Here is an 18,120-nt window from a genome sequence, read left to right on the forward strand (position 1 = left end):
TTACCCTCTGCTATATTCCTTATCTGGAGAATACAATGAAATGGGTAAAACTGGAGGCAAGTAATCACAAAAGCAGAATGTTCATTCATTCGTTCAGCAAACCTTTACTATAAGCCAGTGATGTACTGTGTACCAGGCACCGTTCTGAGGGCAGTCTTCTTAACGATACAACATACTGAATGCTTACTATGTGTCAGGCATGGTTTTAAGTATATATATATATATAGAGAGAGAGAGAGAGAGAGAGAGAGAGACAGAGACAGAGACAGAGACAGAGACAGAGAGACAGAGAGACAGACAGAGACAGAGACGAGAGAGAACTCTTACAACAAACATATGCGATAGGTTCTTTTTTATTGCCATTTTACATATGAACAAGCTGAGGTGCAGAGCAGTTAAGTTACTGGACTGTGAATGATACAAGGCTAAGTGGCAGAGCTGAAATGCGAACCCAGGCAGTCCAGCTCCAGAGCTTCATATTCTTAACATTATGTTGATAGGGCATCCTAACCCAAGGTCTACTTGTGTCACCCCCATCTCCTTTTTAAAGAAAACTTAATTTAACAAACATTTACTGGCAATGACAAAGTGTCTGGCCATGTGCTACATGCTGAGAATGAAAATACAAAGAAGGCAGAAAGGACTGTTTTCTTCAGAAGCTCACACATAAGTGAGCCATCATGTGCCAGTGCTGGTGGTCTTATAATTTACTTTAAAATACTTCAGCTGGACAGCGTGATAAATGAGTTGTCTTTAGTCACCATTCTTGGAATGTTTGATCATTTATCCAAATCAGGAGTAATACTTTAGGGGCAGTCATCTGACATTTCATCAAAAGCTCACAGTCCAGAGGCAGCTACTATAATCGCTTCAATCCTCTTCATGTCCCCATGTCCCCCTCTCAACCCTCAGAAGCCCTGGGAAGCTTTTACAACTACAGATTCTAAGCCTAGGGGCCCCAGAAATTCAATTTTAACTGATTTGCTATAGGCCCAGTTTTATATTATTTTATATATTTATATAATATATATTATATATTTAGTTTTAAACTTTTTATTATGGGACATTTCAAACACATACAAAATTAGAAATATAGCATAATGAATCTCCATGTACCCATTATCCAGCTTCAACAACTATCAACTCTTGTGGCTGTCTTGTTTTATGTATGGCATTGGTATTTTTTTAAAAGCTTCCCAGTTTATTTTAATATGCAGCCAGGGTTGAGAATCACTGCTCTAAACAAATAATTTCAATGGGATCGCTTCAAACAAGGAAGTATGCATCAGACATAGTGGAAGCAGGAAGGGGGAGGATGAACTCTGACCATGTAGGGAAAAGGGGTAGGGTTTCCATGACTCCTCTCTGGATCTCAGGGTCTCCAGGGCTAAACCATCCCTTGGCAGCTCTGATGTCTGCGAACCCGCCAGAGGTGCTTCTTTAGCTTGGCCTGAGGATCCCAGGCTGGAAGGTGGAATCACATGCCCACACACCCACAAAATGAAGGTCTTTTCAAATATATATATATTTAGTTGCATTAAAGTGGGGTTTACTAGGTTAAAGTAACACAGTATAAACGTGAGTGTTTTTAAAAAAATATGCTTATGTTTGTGACAAAGAAAACAGATGTTAAAATCATTTAGGAGTTATTGGAAGGGGGAAATGGAAATAAACAGAAGGGAAGCCGTGAGTAATGAGGAATCGGGCTATGTGACAGAGTGGGGCAGGGCGCAGCCCTTAGCACGCGAATGTTGCAGCACTCTGTTACCATGCAACCCGTTACCAGGCAACGGTTACCGGGAGACCACTAACGCCAGACGGTTAGAGCGGCGGTTGCAAGTCCCGCTCGGCCACTGCTTGGCGCCGCAGTGGGCCCCTCCCCCAACGAGCAACTGTCAATGAGCCACCGTTAGTGGCCCCTCTCGGCCAACGGTCGGCAGAGTGGTGGTCCTCCAAAGGAGAGTGAGGTAAGAGGCGGATCCGGCCTTCTCCCCGGGGCCCTCCAGCTCACCCGGCCTTGGGCAGGTGAGCTGGGGGGCCCAGGGAACAGGCTGGGGGCTGTGTCCTGCAGGGCTCCAGAGCCCTCGCCACGGCCATCCACTGGCCCGGCCCAGGCCTCGATGTGGCGGTAAATCTCTCCCCCATCCCCGCCTCTGTGACCTAATGACAGCCACAGTCTGCATGGGTTGCAGTCTGTGGGGCCTGGCCTCCTAACCGCCGTTTGGGCGGCCTGAGGAGCCTGAGGACGGGTTGGGTCCTGGGCGCCCAGCGTCCTCAGTGATGATGGCTGGGCAGGGTCTGGGGACCTGGCCCTGAGGGCACCACCAGCTGAGATCTGCCTCGTGGGCCGGGCCTGGGCACTGGTGGGAGGACCCAGCCTGGGTGCTGGATGAATGCTCCAGGGCAGGGTAGCCGGCCCCGCAGGGACCCCGTCCTCTTAGCCAGGACCTGGACCTCGGAGGGTGAAGGCTGAGCCTTGGGACCTTGCCCTTTCTCGTCAGAACAGAGAATAACACTTGTTTTGGTGGAGGTTTACGGGAACATCGTGACCTGACCGTGACCTGACCTCAAGGACAAAGGATCTGACACCAAGAAGTTTGCAACAACTAACCACGCCCCTCCCTCACCTTTCCTGTAAAAGGGCTTTGCTGAAAGCTTTCAGAGAGTTCGGGGTATTTAAGGCATGAGCCACGTGTTTCCTCGCAGGGCCTTGCCATAAAACTTTCTCTGTTCCAAACTCCTGATGTTTTGGTATTGTTTGGGCTCACTGTGCGTCGGGCACACGGATTTGTCCTAACAACTGCAAGAAACAGGGAAAAGAGAAGAAACCAAATCGGAGAAAGGAGAAGGAGTCGCCAGTGTTTTCCTCTCAGACACTTCATGGGGGAGCAGGCATGAAGGCCAAGCTGTCCAGGGTCAGGAGATGGGGGCACTAGGCCTGAGCCTGGAGACACCAGACAGAAAGGACCTCCTTCCTCAGTCACACATGAGTCAAAGAGTTCTGGCTTGAATAGTGGACAGAAGCCAAAGAAAACTGCAAAGCAGAACTAGACGTCTCTAAAATCCCACGTGTTAATCTGACCCAAGTTGAAATGGGTAGCAACTGAGTTTAGCAAAGCTCTAACCGTTACTACCTAAACGCCAGACCTGTAGCCCCGTGTGAGGTGCCGGGACCACGGCCACAAGTCAGAGTCCACCCAGCCCTCTGGTGCCTCCAGAGGGAGTCTAGGGGGAGAGGAGGGCTGGGCAAGGTAGCCCCAGAGGATCTAGGGTCCTGTGGGGACTGGTGATACTGACAGAGCCGGAGGGAAATGGCGAGAGTGTGGGAAGGGAGGGGACGTTGGCACTAGTCTTGAGGGACGAATAGGGTTCAGGGCTGGTGGGAGGGGCAGAGGGCAATTCCAGGCCATTGAGCAGTTGGCAATTGCAATCATGTGCTGTGCAGAGGAGGACTCCTGGGAAGCCTCACGTCAGATAAGTGAACCAAAAGTGAAATAAAATCCCATGACCTCCAGGGAATTTCTGAGTAGGAGTCAGTGTATAAATTCAATGACGATTAGAAGTGAAACTGCTGAGGGCATTGCTCACACTTCTTCAGTCATCAGGATTTGCGGAGGCGTCTACAGGAAACCAGGGTGTCCAGAACATACAGGGAAGAAGGCACAGAGCCTCTAAGGTGGACTCTACTCCCCGCCCAGGCAGTTCTCCCAGGGTCCCGCACAGGTGCCTGCCTCTCTCTTCCTTTCGCCATCACACGCTCTGGCCTCTGGTAGGGGCGGGGCAGGCGCGCAGCTCTTAGCCCGAGACTGTTATCGCGAGACGTTAGCGCAGTAGTTAGAGGTCAGGTTCCGCCGGCCGTCAGCCTCGCAGGGCTCTCTCGGCAGAGAGTGCGGTGAGAGGCGGATCCCGGCCTTCTCCCTGGGGCCCTCCAGGGCCCTTGGCCTAGGGGCCGGCGGGTAAGCTGGGGAGCCCGGGGACAGGCTGAGGGCTGTGTCCCGCAGAGCTCCAGAGCCCTCGCCACGGCCGACCACTGGCCGGGCCCAGGACCCAGCTCTGCGACCTGATAGCGGTGACAGTCTCCATGGGTCGCAGTCCATGGAGGCCTCAGCAACTGGAGTATATGGACACTGCCATTAAGGTAACAGCTTCAACCAGCTTCAGTCTTTCTGTTCAAGTTTCAAAAATTGATACAGCTGAGACCGGTTGTCTACCCCTAGGAGGCGGCCAGAGGTCAGGGTTAGGCTGCAAGGACGTCACCCGTCGTTTCTTCAGGTCCGTCTCTGTGGTGGGCTGTTCTCAAAGAAGGGGGACTGTGAGCTGGGAATTCGCCTGATTGGTATTCGCCACAACATGTACTCCTTCACAAATGATTTTGTGTAGGATCTCAAATGATCCTACACAAATGATTCTCTCCAGTGTAAATGAAAAGCCTGAGAGCCGGCTGGGTCCTGGGTGCCCGGCGTGCTCAGTGGTGATGGCTGGGCAGGGTCTGGGGACCTGGCCCTGAGGGCACCACCAGCTGAGATCTGCCTTGTGGGCCGGGCCTGGGCACTGGTGGGAGGACCCAGCCTGGGTGCTGGATGAATGCTCCCGGGCAGGGCAACCGGCCCCCGCAGGGACCCCGTCCTCTTAGCTAGGACCTGGACCTCGGAGGGTGAAGGTTGAGCCTTGGGACCTTGACCTTTCTCGTCAGAACAGAGAATAACATTTGTTTTGGTGGAGGTTTACAGGAACATCGTGACCTGACCGTGACCTGACCTCAAGGACAAAGGATCTGACACCAAGAAGTTTGCAACAACTAACCACGCCCCTCCCTCACCTTTCCTGTAAAAGGGCTTTGCTGAAAGCCTTCGTGGAGTTCTGGATTTTTAAGGCATGAGTCACCCATCTCCTTGCATGGACCTGCAATAAACTTTTCTCTGCTCCAAACTACGACATTTTGGTATTGTTTGTCCTCACTGTGTGTCGGGCACACAGACTTGCATTCGATAACAGTATCTCACAACCCACTGACCATTTCAACAGCCTTGATTATTCTCCTGGCTTTGTTCTCTCTACTCAAGTCCCTCAGAACTTGAATATTTGGGAAACAGCTATGGTCTGCCAGGCGCTGTGGTGTGCACTGAACACAATCTCCCTCCGTGCTGCTTTGAGAGCACCATTTCCCGGCTCACGTCCCACTGCGTTGTGACTGCAGCTCAGATTCCACAGCTGGTCACTGAGAGCTGTTGCTTCTCTTCTGCAAGCATGCCTTACTTGTACCTCCAGCCCACAGACTCACGTGCATCTTTTACCTGGATTTTTTTCTGCTTTGACTACCTTTCTCTGTATTTTAAGGCACAGCTCAAAGTCAGCTTCTTCACGAACACCTCCTGATCCCAGAAATGGGAAGTGACACCTGCTGAACTTCTGTAGCTCTTGTAGTGGTTTCAACTATTCATGTAAGGCTTAACACAATGGACTGGAGTAGTGCTTATCTGTATATGTATCAGGGCTCCAGCTTCACCTTAAAGTGGTTATGAGCCACAAGAAGCCTGTTAATCTTCAGAGGAGTCAGGCCCAGGGAGCTTGACTTAATAAGGCCTTGGTGGAGATGTGGGAGAGCGCCTATAACTCATGTATCTTCTTTTCTAGATCTGGAGCTCCTTCAGGGCAGAGACCATGATTGATTCACCCAGCAAAGCATGTGGTGTCCAGAATAGTGTTTGACAGCAGTGGATATTTAGTAAGTCTTCATGAGATAAAAGAATATTTATTGTCCTCTCCTTAGAGCAAATCTGACTATATGTCAAGCTTTATTCCAGAATACATGAAGTTGTAACCCAAAGATTTTATTTTCACATGTGTGGACCTCTAGTATGGGATTTTGTAAGAGGTTCACAAATCCATATAATGTCATTCATTTGTTTGTTTATTTGTCATGTATTTATTTGTTTATTTTTGTGGCAGTCCTTGCTGATAGTTTTATTTTTTAAAGAAAGGAATACATATCACTTTCCAAAGTTAGCTTAAATGCTATCCTGCCTGGGAGGAAGGATAATGGGCTAAATGACTTCTCAAGTTCTTTCTTTCTTTGTTTAGGATTTCAATCCATAATTTTTATTTTTAAAAAATTTTTATTGGTGTATAGTTGATTTAAAATTTTGTGTTAGTTTCTGCTGTACAGCAAAGTTAATCAGTTATTATACATATACATATATCCACTCTTTTTTAGATTCTTTTCCCTTATAGGCCATTACAGAATGTTGAGTGAGTTCCCTGTGCTATACAGTAGGTCCTTGTTGCTTAACTATTTTAAATATTGTAGTATATACATGTCAATCCCAAACTACCAATCTGTCCCTCCCCACCATTTCCCCTCTGGTAACCATAAGTTTGTTTTCTATATCTGTGACTCTATTTCTGTTTTGTAAATAAGTTCATTTGTACCATATTTTTAGATTCCACGTAAAAGCGATAAGGTCTGATCCTGCGTTTCACATCCTGAGGAACCTCTGTTATATACCACATGTGTGTAACAACAGCCCTGCCTGGGCAGTCCTCCCGCTTGGGGGGTGGCCCCGCACCCCAGGTAACATTTTTGAGTCTCAGTTTACAATGTACAAGGAGCTTTTTTGTTGTTTATTGCTTCATTCACTCCCTACAACAGCCCTCAAGGATTGACAAGAGAGCTGTTGGATTTGTCAAGACTGACAAAGGGCTTCTATTGTGAAATGTACATGGAAGAGACAGAATTCCAACAAGAAAGAAAATAAATACATAGTATAACTTTAGGGAAAAAAATGAGAAAAGAACAGAAGAGCAATATAGAACACACTGCAAAGTTCTACAAAGCACATAATCGGAATCCTAAAAGGTGAGGAAAGAGAACATAGGGCTCTGAAGACAGGGCAAGAGGGCAAGAGGACAGATGGTGATGGTGAGGTGAGGTGGGTGTCTTAGCTGGGTTGGTGACATTGAGCTGAGAACTGAGTGACCAGAAGAAGTCAGCCAGGAGAAGGTATGATTGAAAAGCACTGTAGAGAGAAAGAAAAACTGCAAAAGCCCTGATATAGATAGGAGCTGGGTGTGTATGAGGAGCACCCAAAAGTCTAGTGTGGCTGAAACATGATGAGTGAGAATAAGAGCAGAATGATGTATGGCTAGAGAGACAGACAGGTGGGGTCTTGTGGGTCCTAAGTAGCTAAAAGAGTAGCATTCGTCAGCATTCCTTTTACTCTCCCACATTGCCCAGTCCCTGTAATCAACAGAACACAGAGCTGATTATTAAGTAGGTCCATGTGACTAGTAGAAGGGATTCGTGTCACTTCTGGGCCAAAGCATCAAAGAGCCAGTACAGGAACATCAAGCTGTCTCTTTCTTAAGGTAAAAAAGCCAGAAGGTCAAAGTAGGTTGAATCATTCATTGAGTTGCAACATGAAGACAGTTGCCCTGATGAGTCACAGCAGATTCTCAGTAGACTTTAAGAGCAATAAATCTGTGTGCCATTAAGTCATAAAAGCTGATTCTGACTATTATCACATGGTAAGAAATTTGGATTTTATTCTAAGTGGAATAAGAAGTCATTTGAAATTTTGAGCAAGAGAGTGAAGACATCATACACATTTTGAAATGACAACTTCGTGTAGAATAGATTATGGGGAGGAGGGACAGGAGAAATAAGGAGCCAGTTATAAATCTATTAAAGTTAATCTAGCTATGAAATAATGGTGGCTTGAAATTAGTGGTGGCAATGGACATGCTGAGTTGAATTGGGGATATATTTTGAAGATAGAACTAACAAGACTGATGGAAAGACTCCAAGGTTTGGGGCCTGGGCAACTGAGTGGAATGAGAATGAAGAGTTATAAAACTTTTTTGGTTTAAAGATCTCTTTTATAGGACAGGGGGAAAGAGAGAGAGAGAGAGAAACTTCCCAGCTCCTTTCAAAGTCAGCATAACCTTGATATTAAAAGCTGACAATGATATGACAAGGTACATAGATTCAAAACTACTAAACAAAATATTTACAAACCAAGTTCATAAATACATAAAGAGGAAAATACATCATAATAAGACTGGAATTGTTCCAGGGATACAAGTTTGTTTTAACATTCACATATCTATTGATGTAGTTCATTAACAGAATAAAGCAGAAAAATAAACTCAATTAGTGCAGAAAAATCATTTGAATCTGAATAAAAGAACTGACTTGTCCTAGAGCCCAAGCTCTTACTCAATATGCTACTACCTCCTAAACTATTTTTTTTCTTTTTTTTGCGGTACTCGGGCCTCACTGTCGTGGCCCCCCCTGCCGCGGAGCACAGGCTCCAGACGCGCAGGCTCAGCGGCCATGGCTTACGGACCCAGCCACTCCGCGGCATGCGGGATTCTCCCGGACCGGGGCACGAACCCGTGTCCCCCGCAACAGCAGGTGGACCCTCAACCACTGTGCCACCAGGGAAGCCCCTAAACTATTCTTAAACTCTATAAATCAGGGCTTCCCTGGTGGCGCAGTGGTTAAGAATCCAATGGCCAATGCAGGGGGCACAGGTTCGAGCCCTAGTCAGGGAAGATCCCACATGCCACTGAGCAACTAAGCCCATGTGCCACAACTACTGAGCCTGTGCTCTAGAGCCCTCGAGCCACAACTACTGAGCCTGCATGCCACAACTACTGAAGCCTGCCCACTTAGAGCCCATGCTCTGCAACAAGAGAAGCCACCGCAATGAGAAGCCCGCACACTGCAATGAAGAGTAGCCCCCGCTAGCCACAACTAGAGAAAGCTCGCGTGCAGCAACTAAGATCCAATGCAGCCAAAAATAAATAAATTTTAAAAAAAAAGAACCACAATGATATGCTGCTACATACACCCAAATGGCTAAAATGAAAAAAAAAAAAAAGACAATGCCAACTATTGGAGAAGATGAGAAGCAACCAGAACACTCATACACAGTGGGAATATTAATCGGTATAATCACCTAGGAAAAGTGTTTGGCAGTATTTACTATAGTTGAACATATACATACCCAATGCCTCAGTAATTCCAGTATATACCCCCCAAATGTGTACATATGTGTACCAAAAGATAAGTTCAAGAATGTTCATAGTAGCACTATTCGTAATTGCCCCAAGCTAGAAACTACCCAAACACCTATCAGTAGTGGAATGGATAAGTAGATTGTGGTATATTCACACAACAGAGTACTATACAGCAACAAAATGAACAAACTCTTGAGAGAGCAAGGGTTGCCCAAGGATTCCCAGCTGTTTCAGCCCTCAGCTAGTTTGAGTCTTCCCAGCCTGGGCCCCAGACACATGCATGAAGAAGCCTTTGAGGTGATTCTGGCTGTAGTCACTGTCTGAATGCAACAACACAAGAAACCCTGAGTGCAAACAGCCCAGCTGAGCCCAGCCAAGCCCCACTTTTGTGAGCAAAACAAAGTATTGTGATGATTTTAACTCACTGCTTTAGGGATGAATGTTACACAGCAATAGGTAACCAGAATACATGTGGCAGTATTTTGGGGAAAAAAATAAAATAGAATATGTTAAACTTGTAAGTCTACTTTAAAATGTTTAAGGAAATTTAAATAGATTTGTAAAAATCCCTCTAAAAACTAACTGTTTAATATTAGGGTCATAAATAGAGGGAAAGATTTGTAAGTTGAACTTAAAAGCTTAATGGCAAACTAGGTTCTAAAATTTCTACCTCCCTATGTTGAACCTTAATGAAAAAATTTTTAAATAAAACAAGACAAAAACAGTGAAAACTTCTTGGATAGCTGACTTCATTGATATTTTCAGAACGCTGAAAGAAACAACATAAGGAAAGGAAATGAGTGATTTATTGAGTGCTTACTAGGTGCCACGCCATGTCCTAGGTGCTTTACCTGAATCAACTCATTGAATCCTCACAACCCTGTGAACTGGGTTTTATAATCCTCACTTTACAGACACTCAGAGAGGCTATGTGACTTGCCTGAGATTCTGCAGTTAGTAAAGGATAGAATCTGTGCTTTTGCACTTTTGGGTGCCTTCTCTGGGAAGGAAGCCTGGTGAAGGCAAAGTTCTAAAAGTCACTCGGGGGCCTTGGTGTGGCTGCAGCACTTTAGCATCTTCTGTGTCTGCTCCGACCTTGCCTGAGAGCCTTCCAGTGGGTGAGAAGAGGGGTGTGCACACGAGTGACCTTCCTGTGAGGATTAATGTGGCCAGAGAAAAGGATGGTCCATTGATCCTTACAGTTCAGGAGTCAGAGTTGGAGCCAAGGGGGCCCGTCCCCTGGACATAACTTGAGAGTAGCTCTGGAGAGGAGTTCTAGAAGCTGTGGAAAGACAGAGGAAGGATTTCAGCACTGTGGCTCCAGATAGCTCGCATAACTTCACAGGGTTCTTTTCACGTCTTTTTTTCCTCTACCAGTTCCCAATATTTTAACTGTACCCAATGCCTAACATAATCGGGGCAGATGTATCTTTGAATCATTTCCTTCTAGAATATTAGGGTGAGTCAGCTTTGAAGTTATATAGTCCAGTCCTCTCATTTTATAGGAGAAGAGACCAAGAGATCAACTTCAGTTGCTTCCTGTGAAGAATCTATACGCTTCCCATGAAGAATCCTACCTAACATTACGGAATGAGTTCTCAAAAATCTGCATAGAAAATTGGTGAGTTTTATAAAACCCTGTCTTTTATTTTTACAAAGAGAGGAATAGGTAAATGAGACCTGTAAAACAGAAGTAGAAGAATAACCTGGGGGTGGGCCCTGGTTGTAGGCTGCTGGGATCCCGAGGGCAGGGAGGGAACTGCTGCCTCTAACTTACCTGCCTGAACACGGAGCCTTGACAGGTCGAGTAGAGCTACCATCTAGAGACCCAGACCCTGAGGCCCCAGGCAGCTCCTGCCATGCCACCTTCAAGGGCAAGTCTTCTGCCCCAGGAAGCTTTCTAGTGGTTCTGGGAGAAACATGCTATTTAACAACACTGACAGCTAACTAAGCACCTTACGGCCACTTCCGAGGGAAGGAGCCTGAATATAGTGTGACGGTGATCAGTCTCTCCTGGGCAAATAAAACAGGTGAAGGTCTGGCTATAGCTTAGTTATTCAGGGGCCAAGGAGCTAGTGTGTGCTTTCTTTGGATCACCACCTTTTTGCTGTTCCTTTTGTTGTCAGGGGATCCTTTCAGCTGCTACCTTCCTTGGAATACCAGACTGGAGGAACTAAGATGGGAAATCATGTATCTCAGAGGAGAAGGGGTAGGGAGTGGAAGAGAGAAGCAGGGGCAGTGTGGGGAGGAGTTTGTTAAATAAATCTATACAGAACAGAGTTTTAAAATACCTTATACATTAAACTAGTGCTTTATAGCTTACAAATTGCCTTTGTGTACTTTATCTCAGTTACTCCTCACAGCAACCTGGTAAGGTAGACAGAGGCTACCTATCTACTTATCAGTAGGTATTAATTATCTATGAGACTACTAGCCTTGTTTCGCAGATGAGGAACTTCTCTTGAAGGTGGTTAACTGGCAGGACTAGAGTCACATCTTAGAATCACAGAATCATAGCATCACGGAGTTAGAAGGCACCTTAATAGCAATAACCTAAGGCATCCTTCTCTCAGAGCCTGAATCACCTTAAAAAAACCTCTGAGAAGATTTCTTCTGATCCCTATTTGAATTCTTCCAGTGACGAGTAACTCACTGCTCCTTGAGGCAAATCCATTATTAATACTGAGCTAAAATCCTCTCCTTATAGCTTTCAGCCCTTAATTCATTTCTGTCCTCAAGAACTTCACCAAATTAAGGGAAATTGTAATTCCTCTTCTTTTCAAAATTCGAAGGTATTACTCTTGTCCACCTCTTGCAGATTAAGCATCTTACATTCTTCCAACTGTTACTCATGATTACTCATAATGTGATTACCTGGTACAGTGCCTGAAATACACAGTGGATACTCAGTGAATGTTTGTTGAATTGGTTCTGTGGCCTTGGTACTATGTCCTGGTCCTGGCCTCTTTCCTTGACCACAATTAGCCTCCATGTTGTAATCTGTTTCTCATTTGTTTTTTTATTTAAATAATAGAAAGGAAACAATATATAGTATTTACTTTCAAACCACAAAGTCTTCAGAACAACTTGAAAACATAAGCAAAATTGCCCAAATTTCAGACAGCTTTCAGTTAATTTGTGATAATGGACTCATTATCTGACTTAACTGACCACTTCAGAGATGCATTCATTGAGCATCTCCTTAAGTAAGACATCAAATGGAGCATTGTGGAGTGTGTTCATAGAATTAACTGGAAAGATTCTAGTGAAGGCAGGGTTAATTTGAGGTCTAACTGTAAGACCCTGCATGAATACATTATCCAACAGCACTGCTTTGCATATTAGAAAAAGTAGCACCCAATTGTGGATAATTCTGGGCACCACCAAACTGAAAAATGTGCTCTCTTCAAAAATAAGCTCCAGTAGAACCTCTGACTATTTTTAGTTGGTCTTAAATTGGCTTGGTGTGAGGGACAAGCGCTGGCGTCAGTGTGATGAAGCTGTGTCCTGACAATGCAGAATCCAGTCAGCTTCATGCCTCTTATGTAAGTGCTGGGTGGGGATGAATAGCAATGAGCTTACAATTTTGGTCACTGAAGAGCCAAGGACTAGATGGTGAATTGTGCCCTGCTTTAGAAAGGAAACAAGAGTAAATTGCTACCAATCACGAGGGACTATGCTTATTCATTACAGTAATAACACTAAAAGGGGTTTGATGGCAAATAAGTCAAACCAAACACCCTAAAACACAATTCGAGGAAAAGGTCTCTGGGTTAAATTATCCCATTATCACAGACTAAATTGAAAGCTGTCTAAAATTTGGCCGATTTGATCATGTTTTCAAGTTGTTCTGAAAACTCTGTGGAAGTAAACAATGTGTTTTTCCCTTTCTATTACTTAAGCCAAAGAACATTTAAAAACCTACTCTCTTTATACTACAAATACTAGTACTTTAGAAAGTGAGTTATGTTAGCAGTTTTCTCATCTTGAGCCTCAGAAAAGGCTGAATTTGGAAAGAGGCCTTTTATGCAATAGTATTGAGGGTGGAGGACCTGGGAGATGGAGTCGTGACCGCCCTGCACTGTCATCACGTGGTAGGTGATAGACTCTTCACAGGTACAGAATGGAGAGAACTCCTAGTCAAGCAGGACCTACCACCCAGCAGGGCGGAGGACAGTCCCAAGTCACAAGAGAAATCATAGTGAAATACAGCAGCGAGTTCTTGCTGGAAGACACGCTAATGTCCTGGGGCTCGTGTCCATTATACTGTTGACTGGCTGCTTCTCTTTCCTCCTCTGAACAGCACATCCTTTGCCTTCTCACATAAACCCAGGAGGGCCTTTGGGGGCCAGCTGGGCCAACACACTCACATGAAGAAAGCGAGGTTCAGTGAGGTTGTGTGGTTTTCAATCAGTAGCAGAGCCAGACATAGCAGCCAGGACTTTGGGCTCCCAGTGTGGGTCTCTTTCTTGTTTACAACCCTGCCTGCCTCTTAACGTTTGGGATAACTCATGTGTAAGATGTGTAGCCATCAAAGGTGGGAATTTTCACACCTTCACTTGAATGGTTTTCTTTATAGGCAGAGGGAGAGGTACTGATCTTGGAAGAGTCAGGATTAAAAACTAAGTTGGGGATACAGGGCAGCTTAGGAAGAAGAAGAGACAGAGCAAAATAGGAAGTGGGGCAAATGGGAAGAAGGCAACAGAGAGATAAATACAGCAACAGTAAAATGGGGAAGACGTGGAGGACAAATATGGAGAGGGGAAATTAACTGAGAAGAAGAAACAGGCCTTTTTCTTCTTAAGAGCAGCAAACTGAGGGAACCAAGGACTGAGCAGAAGTCAGAAGGAAGGGAGAATGAGGAGAACAAATAGAGCTGGGAAAAAAGAAGAAAGCCAGGAAGGACATGAGGACACAGGGAGCTGCTGTGAGTTCAGAGTGTGTGCAGGTGGGTAGGTGTGTTGGACAAAGAGAGGGACCCACAGGACAGAATCCATATGCACTGGTGGGGGTGGGCGAGTAGGGCACAGTGGGAAGGAGGCAACAGGAGAGGACAACACAAATGGAGGAGGTCAAGAAAGTGGTCTTGGGTGCTAGATGCTGGTTGTAAGGACTCTGCTTCCATAGATTATCAATTCCACACCTATGAAACCAAATAGCTAACCTTTTATCATTTGCCTCTCTGCCTCTTTCATCATTTATATGACTTGCTTTTCAAAATATACAAACATTCACTTACTTACCTCAAGTACCCTAAATGCCTTCCTCACTGAACTAGTTTCTTGGGAAAATAGTCAGTGTTTCCTAAAGAATGATTAATCTCTTAGCTAACCCTCCCCCACCTTGGAAATGCATTCCAAATTGGAAACAGTGGGATTTTCCTCAGGAAAAGCCAGGCCTGCACCATGGTTGGCTGGAGTCCGAGAGGGATAAGTCACACAGCATTGTGAGAGCAGCCAGGGGGAACAGTTACTGCTCAGCACACACTTTCTTGTACACTCTCCTAAGGTGTGAGGGAAATCCTGCACGTTAGTCCCACCCAGATTACGCCCACTCTACCTCCCGCAGGTGTGGTTTTCTGGGAAAGTCACCCTATCATAGTAATATTCAGTCACAGCAATGTCCAGTCCTGTGCCTGAGCAAATAACACACTTTCCACTGGCCCAGAGGAGAGCAAGGTGGGGACATTTTCCTCCCAGAGTCATTAGCCTCTAATCACAAGCCTCTTCGAAATACTCGATGTTAGCAGAGGTACCTGTCCAATCCAGGCTAAATAATGACTGCTTTCCAGAGCTGACTATATGCCAAGAAGAAGCATTAGAAATTAGAACCATGTCAGCTTTTAAAAAAATCCTTTAAAATGCATGCCACAAATAAAATCCCCTTTAGTCTTAGCTGTGGCCTTAGTTATTAGCACAACCTTGCAAAAAAAAATTAGCAACCTATCTGCTTGCTCAAAATGTTGACCAAGCCAGCCCACTTTCAAAAATGCAATCACACTTAATAAGGGATGAGTTTTAAAAAAATATTAAAAAAAAGCTCTCATGCTTTGCATGCACCAGGAGTGAGTTGCTATCTGCAGGGTTGGGTTAATGCCACTTTCTGGGAATCCTCGGGAGGACAGGCTCCATGAAACGATTTTTTACCCTTACAAACCCAGTTAAGGCCAGCTGTTGGCAAGAAAGTGACAGCTGCCTTCTGAGGACTTACACAGGATCCTGAGCCCGGCAGCTGTGCCCATGTTAGTTCTCCCCTCACCTCATGTACTCCCCATCACTCTGATAATCCATGAACGATTCTGATCCTGACACCTCCTCAAAATCCTCCAGCACCAGACTGGTAGAGTCCTCACCCAGGACGCTGCTGTCGGGCCTGGACATCCTGACCCAGGGAGGAGGTGCAGGAGGGTTGGTAGACGCTGGAGGTGGGGAGCTAGGGGGTGTTTGCTGGACAGATGTGGGCAGGGCCTGAGGAGAGGGGGATGCGGCAGGCTCACGGACGTCCTTGTCATCCTTCTGAGACTCTGGTCCTGCATCTGGGGCAGCAGGACCTAGGACATGGTAGAGGCTGGGGAGACGGATGTCGAAGCGCAGTCTGAACTTAGCAAAGAGCTTGTCATTGAGAGCGTAGAGCTTCTCCGAGATGTCATAGCCCAGCAGGGCTGAGAAGAGGCGAGAGATGTATCGCTCTTTGGCCAGAAGGAGGTGGAGACTTTTCCGGGGCCAGGAAATGTAGCTACATTCAGTCTCGGCTGTCAGAGTGACCTGAGAGGGGTCAGGAGCAGAGAGTAAAGGTTGAAACTAGAAAATGTGTCCATGCTTAGCACAGAGAAATATAGCGTTTACTTGGCAAACTTCTGCACTTTTCTGAAGAAGCTGTGGAAGTAGCTCTCCATGGCCTTGCCTGGAAGAGGTCCTATGACCGACGTTTACTGCGTGCACTGACACAACAGGGGTGGGGGGTGGTTGTGTGTGTGTGGAGGGTGCTCTTGTCAGGAGCCCTGAGATCAGCCCTTCACTTGCTGGGCCTTCACCTCCTAGAGCCTCAGTGTCCACCTCCAGTCTCCTAGCTCTCCTACTCTGTGTCCCATGGCTGATCTCACTAATGGCTACAGAAGGTTCTGAGCCTGCTGTAATTACAGGAGAGAAAAAGGGCCTCCTAGTGCTCAGAAGAAAGTTCAGGATGCTGATGACAGTTTTTTTTTAAGGATAAAAAGAAATAATATATTGGAGTGGGGACACAAAAAAGAGCTGGAAAGAATTTCAGTGACAGAAGAGCCAGGCTGCATCCATTGGACAGAATGCTGGCTTGGAATTCAGGCCCATGAGCTGCCCTTGACTTGGGCCCTACAAAGTAACCAAATGGATCTGATGACTGAAGTCAGAAAAAGGGCACAGAGGAAGAGGAACTCTTTTTTTGGGGTTGGGGGGCCACCACCTTGTGGCATGTGGGATCTTAGTTCCCCGACCAGGGATCAAACCCGTGCCCCCTGCATTGGAAGCACAGAGTCTTGACCACTGGACCTCCAGGGAAGTCCCAAGAGGAACTCTTAAGAGCACAAAGTAGAAGGACACCCCACTCTCCATTTATTTAGACATCTAGAAATTTCTGGGCACTCGCTATGTGCCCGTGATACAAAGCTAAGTTACACTTGCAGGGTCAATAACGTGTGCCCAGCACAGAGTAGGTCCTTGATAAACCTTGTTAAAACAATGATGGTAAAGCTAGGTTTCAAATGAAAACATGTTTAGGATAGTAAAGGAAAAGGGTGTGGAATCACACGATTCTTTATACTCTGGCCATAATACTTTAAATGTGAGCAGGTTGGCAGAGCTCAATATGAAGATTTGTGAATCGAGACAGTGGAAATGAGGGAGGACAGCAGCTGACATTTACTGAGAGGCGACCACATGTTGGCATTGTGTTAAATCCTTTATGTGGGTCGTCTCATTAAAGGTAGGGTTGGCTTTCCAAACATTCTTTGTTAGAGATCGTATATAATCCTTTTATTTCTTTGCCTCCAGAACTCCCCCTCCCCTCCCCTCAATCATCAGCACTGAAGTCAGGGCTCTAAATTAACTCATCAAGACCAGAAACAAGTTTCAAGTTCTGGCTTTACCGCTTTACTAGCTGTGTGACATCAGATGAATTGCTTAATCTCTCCGGGTTTGTTGCCTCATGGGAAAGAATTATTACTCACAATCCATCCATTACTAATTTGGTTCAGCAAGTAATTGTCACACCTGCCATAACCTGTACTTTTGATGTACTTAGTAACAATTCCCAAACAAGAAATAAGTGTGCTGCACATGAAGTGGGTGTGCGTAAGAGCTAATCTGGACGCAAACTGCGTCCTCAAAGCTGAACACAAAGACCGTGGGCATTCTTGTGAACATGCTGTTACTTCTTTCATCTTAAAATGAATCAAAATTTTAAAATTAAAATCCTTTTTCTTCACTTCACTTCCTTGGCTATCTAACACTCCACTGATTTGCTCTCCTTTTCAGCAAAGCTCCATGAAAAAGTTGTCTATATTTGCTGTTACCAATTCCTCTTGCACTCTCTCTTCAGCCAGCAAGGCTTTGCCCCAGTGGTCCACAAACTGTTCCTGGCAAGGTCACCAATGACCTCTGCATTGCTGAGTCTGACAATCAGTTTTCATAGCATTCAGTCTCTCCTCTTTGATACTCTTTACTTGGTTCCCAGGATGCCATACTCTCCTGGTATAATCTCCTGATTGGTCCCTTTCAGCTTCCTTTGCTGCTTCCTCTTTTTCCCTCCAAATTCTAAACACTAGAGTTTCCCAGAGTTAATGGATTCTTGAACCCCCTTTCTGTCTACACGCACTCACTTGGTGATCTTGTCTGATCCAATGGCTTTAAATATCATCTGTGTGCTACGACTTCCAGACTTCTGTCTCAAGTTCAGACCTTGTTCCTTAATTTCAGACTCAAATATGCAACTGCCTATGCAGTGTCTCCATTTAAATGTCCACACAAATCTAGCACTCCCCAAACTGGACTTCCTCTCTTCTCACAAAGACGATACTATCGTAGGCTTCCTTATCTCAGTTGATAGCAGCTCCATCCTTCCAGTTGC

The 18,120-nt window shown here is 45.6% G+C and overlaps 1 protein-coding gene across 2 annotated transcripts in view; it reads right to left on the bottom strand.

Moving 5' to 3' along the window:
• Window positions 1-267: 267 nt before the first annotated feature.
• POPDC2 (popeye domain cAMP effector 2) overlaps window positions 268-18,120 on the bottom strand; it is a 34,856-nt gene continuing 17,003 nt past the window's right edge. The window contains exons 3-4 of one of the 2 annotated variants that reach the window (XM_022560915.3): window positions 15,374-15,785; window positions 268-10,303 (exon numbers count right to left, since the gene is read on the bottom strand). In XM_022560915.3, coding sequence (XP_022416623.1) covers window positions 10,218-10,303; window positions 15,374-15,785 — 498 coding nt within the window. In that variant the 3' untranslated portion in view covers window positions 268-10,217. Of the gene's footprint in view, window positions 15,786-18,120 lie in introns of both variants that reach the window. The other variant, XM_022560842.3, reaches the window with a different exon arrangement.

This window comes from Delphinapterus leucas, chromosome 4, assembly GCF_059928025.1.
Source record: "Delphinapterus leucas isolate spDelLeu-1000000601 "Yukka" chromosome 4, BTC_Dleu_Yukka2, whole genome shotgun sequence".
NCBI lineage: Eukaryota > Metazoa > Chordata > Mammalia > Artiodactyla > Monodontidae > Delphinapterus > Delphinapterus leucas.